Source organism: Haplochromis burtoni, unplaced genomic scaffold, assembly GCF_018398535.1.
Source record: "Haplochromis burtoni strain Fernald_Lab_line unplaced genomic scaffold, NCSU_Asbu1 Contig_422, whole genome shotgun sequence".
NCBI lineage: Eukaryota > Metazoa > Chordata > Actinopteri > Cichliformes > Cichlidae > Haplochromis > Haplochromis burtoni.
In genome coordinates, this window is record NW_024582783.1 from 2501 (window position 1) to 11413 (window position 8913).

At 44.1% G+C, this 8913-nt stretch overlaps 1 protein-coding gene across 1 annotated transcript in view; it reads left to right on the plus strand.

Moving 5' to 3' along the window:
• LOC102307823 (scavenger receptor cysteine-rich type 1 protein M130-like) overlaps positions 1 to 8913 on the plus strand; it is a 13649-nt gene that overhangs the window by 296 nt on the left and 4440 nt on the right. The window contains exons 1-6 of the mRNA XM_042213148.1: positions 1 to 733; positions 945 to 1064; positions 1291 to 1455; positions 2385 to 2525; positions 2982 to 3287; positions 3360 to 3641. The exon at positions 1 to 733 is cut by the window's left edge and continues 296 nt beyond it. Of these exons, the coding sequence (XP_042069082.1) occupies positions 1341 to 1455; positions 2385 to 2525; positions 2982 to 3287; positions 3360 to 3641 (844 nt within the window). The 5' untranslated portion in view covers positions 1 to 733; positions 945 to 1064; positions 1291 to 1340. The remainder of the gene's footprint in view (positions 734 to 944; positions 1065 to 1290; positions 1456 to 2384; positions 2526 to 2981; positions 3288 to 3359; positions 3642 to 8913) is intronic.

Consider the following 8913-nt stretch of genomic DNA (forward strand, 5'->3'; position numbering starts at 1 on the left):
AATGCAGTCACAGTAACAATCCTAGATTTTAGATTTTAGTGATAATTACTCTGATAATACAGCGCTGTGACTCTTTCAGAGGGCTCCTGTAAATCTAGTTATCTTCATATTATAGTGAAGCAGTTTTATCAGGCTGAACAGAAAAGCAGAGGGACACACCACACAAATGACTGACTCCTCAGTTCAAACAGCTTGAACCAGTTTAGACCTTTAACCTTCAGATCTGTTGAGACAGAATCCACCACAGTGCTGCGTTAAATACAAAAACATTTCAAAGATATAAGCAAGTATCCAAACACTGCTTTGGGTATCCTACTGTGGTATATTAATGGAACGCCTTCCGCTTTCCTATGATACACGCCAGGCTGTGGATGGACTCCAATAGATCGACGCTCCCGGGGGTAATGGACGTTCCAGCTGCGTATTAGAGCCCTAACCCTAACCTGAACCACCATCGTGTTAGATGTTGGGTGGCCGAAAGCGGAACATACTGAAGATCTGTCACCAAGCGTAACATGTTACACTTTGGGAGTGAGAACGTGCTGATCTGTCAGGAGTTTTCTCACAGTTCTGTTTTTTTATAAAGATGCTCCGTGTGAAGCAGCCAAAGCTGACCTCGTGATACTGGTGGATGAGTCTGGAAGCATCACTCCTCAGGACTTCAGAATCATTCGCTTGTTTCTCAAGCACTTTGTCAACAACCTCGACATCGGTCTGGACCGAGTCCAGATCGGTAATATTTTTATTTATGCTCTTATTACTAGCTGACTGTTAGTAATGATACTGTTTCATTTAAAGGACTTAAAGCTTGGGGAAATATTCAAATACATGTATACCAATTTATTCTTGCTATGAGCTTGTTAACAGTAATGTGTTTTTAGTGATATTTTTAACATAAATAGTTTGTATTATGAACAGAATGCTCTGCTGGGTGTTTTCTGCAGGTCTGACTTTGTTCAGCACCACACCAAAGACTGTGTGGCACCTGAACACCCACCAGACCAAACAATCCCTGCTGACGGCCATAGAAGACCTAGAAAAAGCGCGTGGAAGCACTTACACAGGTGATTTATTTCTGTATACGGTTGAATGAAAATGACGATCAAAGTAGTTTTTGCATTCTGACTGTTTTTAAATGGAATCCAACGCAATTACATCAGGATAATCTGAAGGGACACATCACTCACACACTACCAAAGCTCCGATGAGTTCCTGTTGAAATGCATCTTGGGGTTTATATTGATCGTGCTTTATCACTCTCCACTTCTTGTTTCCTCTTTCTCGTCACAGGAAAAGCTCTGACACACATCCTCCGTAACCAGTTCAAACCCAATGTGGGAATGCGTCCAGACTCCAAAAAGATTGCTGTTCTGATCACAGACGGGGCGTCTTATGATGACATAGAACTTCCCTCAAAGAATTTGAAAGACAGCGGCATTGAAGTCTTTGTTATTGGTGAATAATTTCATTTTTCTATTAAGTCTTAACCATTAAAAAGTGTTCTAAAAACAGTTAATGAAAAAAATGATTTAAACCCCTTTAACTAAATCTGAAAGTCTAAACTTCAGTAACATCTTGATGGGCGGCCCCCTCTACCAGCTTATTTCCCAGTCCCAAAACCAGTCCCAAACAGGGTCATGAACCCTGCCTGAAACCTTGAGCAAAGCCTATTTTAATCCTAAAAACCTTTAAAAACTTACCTGAAACTGTTCCAAACAGTAAGATTTAATTTGCTTCAGCTGTTGGAATTACAAGTTCACAGTGCCGGAGCCCAGCGTGCTACAACAGGCTGCCTCACACCAAAGACAACCCTGACACGAGCTGCACAGCTTATATACTGTGACAGTAACTGTGACTGTGGGCAGTCCTCCCCGGTTCAGTCCTTCCTTCTGACCTCGCCTTGTGTCTGCTTCTCCTGGAATCAGAAAGACAGACACAACACACACCCTGCATAGCCTTGATTATCTAATATTATCCATTATTCTTCTGCTGATTCTAAGGCCCAGTTCAGGGCCTCGTTTGGACTTCCTGACCCAGAGACTATTCTAACCAGTATCATGTGTATGTAAGCATGCTGCAAAAACCCTCCTTCACTCTATGTCTTCCTGCAATATTTCAAATCCAGACAATAGCGCTGAATGAAGCTCTCAAGCCTCAAAACACAGAGCGCCGACCTGTTTATGAGCACATTCGCATTATGTATACATTAAAATAAAACAATATTTCTATAAACAATCCATAATTTTTCTACTCTAACCATGCAAGCATGAGTAGAGTAGCAGAGTAGAACTGAGTCCAACCTGTCTGCAGGACACTGGTTCCAAATATGACAAAGCCATGTAGCTCACATGTTAAGCAGCAGTACTGACACTTTTGTCTTTCAGGTGTTGCAAAAGTCAATGTGACTCAACTGAAGTTGATCAACGCTGATCACAATAAAATTTACATAGTCAAAGATTTTGACAGTCTCCAGGACATTGTCGTCGAACTCATTATCAACGTCTTTGAAAGTGTTAAAAGTCTAGGTAAGTAAAAAAAACATTCCTCCATTAAAATGGTGCATGTTCGAATGATACTGATGTTAGCATTAGTCTAAACAGGGCGAGGCAATGGGACAAGTATGTGGATCCATGCATTTGAAGGCAACATTGGCATCAGTGTGATCCAGCCAAAAAGCTCTAGGCTGAGTTTCCAGTAGCTATTTTTTTCTGTTACTAGTCATGGGCAGGTGTGACTGACTGCTAACTAACTCACAGCAGAACCAGGAACAGGAAACCATCAGCTTCTTTAAATTTGAGAAAAGAAGGAAATGTGCATAAGGTAACCACCTGACTTTAAGGGTGTACAGCCTCCTTTTTTTCACAGTGAAACTGCACCATGGGGTCCATTTGCATGTTCCCAAGACTGTGCTACAAAAGAAACATTTACTTTGTGTTTCAGTGTTTTATTGGACCGCTGTTTGATTTCTCTGATCTCTGCAGACTCTGTCAGGCTGCTGAACGGTTCCAGTCTGTGTTCAGGTGGACTGCAGGTGAAGTCTAGCCAGAGATGGTCCTCAGTGTGTGAAGATGACTTTGACCTGCAGGATGCAGAGGTGGTCTGCAGGGAGCTTGGCTGTGGGCCTCCTTCGCTCCTCCAGGGGGCGCTCTATGGAGAAGCGGAGGCTCCAGTGTGGAGCAGAGAGTTCCAGTGTGGAGGCCATGAGTCTGCTCTCCTGGACTGTAGAAGCTCAGGCTCAGCTAGAAGCAGCTGCTCACCTGGCAAAGCTGCTGGACTCACCTGCTCAGGTAGAAGAGGAGCTGCAGCTTTGGTTCAAACTCACTTTGTTCTTTCACTGATGACTCTCTGCTTTCTGTCAGAGCCTGTCAGGTTGGTGGGAAGAGCCAGTCGCTGTGCAGGTACACTGGAGGTGAGACGAGGAGAGTGGAGACCAGTGGCGATGGATATCTGGAACCTGAAGGATGCAGCTGCTGTCTGTGGACAGATGAACTGTGGTTCTGCTGTTTCTGTAGGAAATACTCAGAGTTCTTCACAGAGATCGGTGTGGTGGATGGAGTCACACTGTGTTCAGGCTGGATACGCTCTGAAAGAGTGCGCATCAGCAGATCGCTCTTCCTCCACCCTGGATATCACCTGTTCAGGTAAGTCTGTCAGAGACATCATCTAGGACGGTGAAGTTTCTCGTTACCCGTCTCCTCTGTGACAGTGACCGTGGTAGAAGTTCACTGGACGTGTTCATGGTCTCCTCGTTTGGTAGAGACACTGTAATCTGACGGTCCTGAGTCCAGCATTGTTGAGCTGATTGTGTTTAGAAGGCCTTTTTGGTTTGTGTGTAAAGTATAATTCAATTGCAGTTGAAGCTGTATAATGAAACATGAAAGTTTTGAGTGTTTTTCATGGTTTCATTGCTTATTTAAGTTAATTCCTCAAATGCTGATGCTGTGTAAACAATTTTAAAACTCATAAAATGAAATAAAACTCACTGAACAAATTATTCATCTAAACAACATAAAATGTTTCCAGTTTAGCAGTTCAGTGTGAACCCCAATCACGACCTTCGGCATTCAGTGTGTTTCTGATGCTTTTACTTAGAATCAGAATCTTTATTGTGATCGTCACAGGTGCAACGAAATTAAAAATGGTCCCCGATCACTGCATCATCCCTAACGATATCAAAATATAATTAAAATATAAATAAAACAATAAAACTCAATAAATAAAATAAATAGAATACTTAAAGTGCTAATCAGAGGCATCAACAAACATTCACATACATGCTCCGGTCAGCGCATAGGTTAATACAAGAGTGGCATGATTGGCATTTTTTTTGTAGCAGCATTCAGACGTGTTACTGCAGCTGGATAAAAGCTGTTTGAGTCCATTAGTCCTTACACTGATTGCTCTGTACCGTCTGCCTGAGGGCAACAGTTCAAACAGGGAGTGCCCAGGATGTGAGGAATCTTCTATGATGTTTTGGGCATTTTTAAGACAGCGGCGGTTGTGTAGATCTTCCAGTGTGGGGAGGGGCAGCCAGTGATCTTTTGGGCGGTGTTAATGACCCCCTGGAGTGCTTTCCTCTGAGCCACTGTGCAGCTAGTGTACCAGATGCATATGCAATAGGTTAGTACACTCTCAATGGTGGCTCTGTAGAAGAATGCGTCCTTCATTTCCCCGAATTTGAAGGATGGGTCAGGTGTGTCCTTCGTGGCCCACCATATCCCAGAATTCATAGAGCGGCCCAGCCAATTTCAGTTTTCAACAATGGCGGCCGCTACTAAGTTTTAAAATTACTCTTATTAATCTTTCTGGGTCACAAAGTAAACTTTTAACATATCTTCAGGCAAGAAAGTAGCTGTGTAAACTTCAAATATCTGCTCGGTTTATCAAGACGTCGCATATTTGCAAAAGTGCACCAACTGTTTCGGAGACGTCTGTTACCCACCAGCTCGATAGCTGACCGGGGGGTTCAATGGTCACTCGAGCCGGCGAGAGCAGCGGACTCCCGGCTTCATCGTTTTCAGACCCCCGCTGTCTTTCGCTACTCAGGTTAAACATGATATAAGTCACTCGAATAACTTAAAATGTAATTGTTTGGCTTTTTTCTGTGTTTTATTTGTTCCTGAGTAAATCGGTTTGGCCGAGATCAAAGTTATTAGATTAAATAAAACCTTATTAATCCCTCGGGTGGGTTCCTCCGGGATTTTCATACAGCTGAATAAACGTCAAACATCAAAGTGTGAGACGGTCGAGAATTTACGCCCGTGTCCTGTTATATTTTAGATAGCAAGGAGCAGACGGCGAGTTTATTAAACTCCACCGACACAGCGGTGACACAAATCTCAAGGCTAGACCGTCCAATTTCACAGCCTCGCACTTCCGGCCTTCTCAGTCTTCGAAGGACCCGGCCCACGTAGACCGCGAAGGCCGGGTCCTCCGAAGGATGCAGCCTACGTTTTGGGACACAGCTCCAGAGTGATGTTATTCCTCCTGAGAATTCTCAGGAAGTCTCTGTTGGGCCCATTTCAGCAGCTCGGAGGTGTTCACACTCCAGGAAAGGTTCTCCTCTATGTTGACTCCCAGAAAGCGGAAGCTTGGCACCCTTCCTACACAGTCCCCGTTAATGAATAGTGGTGAGATCTCTGCCTTTTTCCTTCTGAAGTCTATTATGAGTTCTTTGTTTTTGAAGTGTTGAGGAGGTTATTGGCCTTACACCATAACGACAGCTGCTCCACCTCGTCTCTGTAAGATTCGTCACCCCTGGAAATGAGCCCCACCACGGTGGTGTCGTCTGCAAATTTCACAGAGATGTTGCTGTGGTGGACATGAGTGCAGTCATGTGTAGAGCAGTGGACTGAGCACACAGCCCTGGGGTGAGCCAGTGCTGAGGCTCAGGGCTGAGGATGTGTGATGGCCAACTCTGACTCTCTGTCTATGGCCTGAGAGGAAGCTGTTGATCCACAGGTGCTGTATGGAAGCCCCAGTTCTTGTTTACAACAAGAGTTTAGTTTCAGCTCTGTCGTTTCAGTCCACGACCAGACAGATTTCCAGCTGTCTCCACTCTGCTTGGAGCATGATTACTGGATGGGTTTCAGGTGTCCTGCCAGCCTCTGTGGCACTACCCCTCAAGCATGCTGCACCATCCTTCCCTGCAACGGACCCGTAGACCAAACCTCCGCCACACACCCCCGCCGTCCAACTGAGGCCAGGGAGCACCCCGGCAAGTGGGAGAGAAAATCCGCTACTACCAGCTTGGCCTATGGACCACCTTGAATTTAAAGGGGTGCAAAGAGCTCAGTGAAGCGCTGGAAAGTTGTTGTGGTTCCGAACAAGCCAAATGGAAAGATGACACATCTGCAAACCGCTGCTGCTGTACAGCAACATCTGCTCCCTTGGGCTGTGTGAGATGGTAATAACAATCACCCACATAGTCAACATCACCGACTCGCTGTGTGACCACAGAGGCTCCTTAACACTTGGCGAGTAACCTTGAGCTAGAAGAAGGGAGTAATACAAGCACTTTATCTCTGGGTGAAAATTGCTTGAGTCTGGCCACTCTGTTCTACAGGCACTGCTGGCATTCCTGGACCGGGAGCAAATTTTTTTGTGATAACCTTCCCAGTTTTCTTCAGTCAGGTCCAATAAGCCCCGTGGCTTCCGGCCATTTCAAATTAGAGAAAACCCAGTGGAGGTCTGGGGCACCTCCCATGCTGCAAACAATAGAGGGTCTAACCAGAGATCCTGATTGGGTTCATCCTTGTGAATGGACTTACGAATCATGGATTTTAAAGACTCATTCAGCCGCTCCACCTGTCACTCCATCAGTCTGAGGGTGGTAGACACTGGTCTGAACAGATGAAATGCCCAGTAATTCGTACAATTCTTTAAGTGCATGAGACGATGTACCCTGGTCAGTCAGTATCTCTTTCACAATGCCGACTCAGGAGATCACCTGAAACACTGCCTGTGCTACACTCTTTGCAGAAATGGTGTACAGCAGCACTGCTTCAGATATAGAGTTGCATAATTGACCAGAACTAATACAAAGTGATATCCACGTGCACCATCGAAATTGCCCAATAAGGTCCATCCCAATGCACTCAAATGGGACCCCCATTAATGGTAGTGACAATTAATGGGAGCCGGTGGGGCCTCACGAGAAGGCCCTGCCATCTCCTCCAACCCAGAGTCACCACTGAGTCCAGCACAGACACTACACACCGCACAAAGTGAGTGCTTCCCCCACACACTGTCCCAAAATGTTATTAAACCCCAGCCAATCTGTCCCCAGAATTAAGAGATACGACAGGCGTGAGCTAACTGCAGCCTTTACATGTGTTTTGCCCTTAAACTTTATCTGCAACAGCACTATGACATATTTCTGCACATCCCCATGCACATATCTGACCTCCACCCATTCTACCTCCAGCAAGGTTCCTGGTTAACCCAGGGTTTGGTGGACCATGGTCTTCATGCAGCCCATGTCTGGAACATTGTTCCTCCTGGACCTGGGAGAGAGTGTTGGAGCCTCAGTGATACGGAAAGCCTAGCCCACCTCCATCAATGGACACTCCCGTCACAGGTGTCCCAGCCGCCCACATCTCCAACACTTCTGTCTCTGTATCTGTGTGGCCCTACGTGGGTCGCATGCAGTGCCTACCGCCACCAGAACCTGGGGAGGCAGATCGGGGAGAAAGGGGCTAGTGGGCCTTAGCTGCAGCAGCTGTTCTGTCACTGAAAGATTTAGAGCATGATTACTGGACGGGTTTCAGCTGCCCTTCCAGCCTCCCTGGCACTGCTCCTCAAGCCTGCAGCACGTTTAAAGTAAAAACCTTACATTTTGTAAAATGGATCGAATTTAAAAGAAAGAAAACAGTTTGCTGTTCAGATTTTTCAGTTGTAAGTTATCAAACTCTTCAAAATAAAACTGCATTAAGATAACATTTTTGATATTTAGCCAGAACTCATTTCTACCAAATCCAGCCTTAAGGTATTTTTAATAGTGATTCAACATCTTGTTAATGGCCTAAATTTTTGCATATATAAAGCACGAAATATGATGTTAATCAATGACATGATATGTCATTGAGGCATGAGGGCATCTCTTGACTTAATTGTGAAATAGTTTTGAACCAATAGCACGTACAAACTCCAAAACACAACGGAAATGCTCCAGGATCCTATTGGCTACACAAGCCAGGAAGTACCAACGACCGATTTGGTGTGTGGTAGTAACAGGTAAATGAACTTTTTTTAAAAATTATTTGAATATATATATGAGTGCTTGTGTATAAATACACAAATAATACACATATGCTTTCAATTGTGTAATTTAAGTGATCTAGGTAGCTCTGTGTGGAAGTTCAGTTAATGCTGGAAATGTGTTTTGGAGTTTGTACGTGTTCTGTCTCTAGGGGCCACCGTACTTTTATTTATTCACTCTACATAAAATGTAATAAATAAATTATGAAATATAAAAACCAACTATTTACATTTCAACTTTTAACTAGAGATGGCACGATACCACTTTTTTATGTCTGATACCGATATGAATCTGATATGGTGTTTTTAATCAATAAAACTGTTTTTTAAATATCTTGCTGCATTTTGTATAAGTTCATACTCAAGTTTAAATAAACAACAACACTAAAGCTATCCTGTTACACCTGTGTGTGAAAAACACACTGCACCCAAAATATTTCACAGTTCAGCAAAACTGATCAATCTAATAAATTTAAACCTGCTCCATCCTCCCTGTTCTGGTGTTTTAAAGAGTACTTAGCAGAAATATTAAGCAACCTAACAGGGCTGCAAACTCCCAGCAAAAAAATAAATAAATAAAAAATAGTGAACCCCCCCACCCTCCACCTCATGATGCTTAATCGATGTAATCAACTTTAATTTGATGCAGTGTGG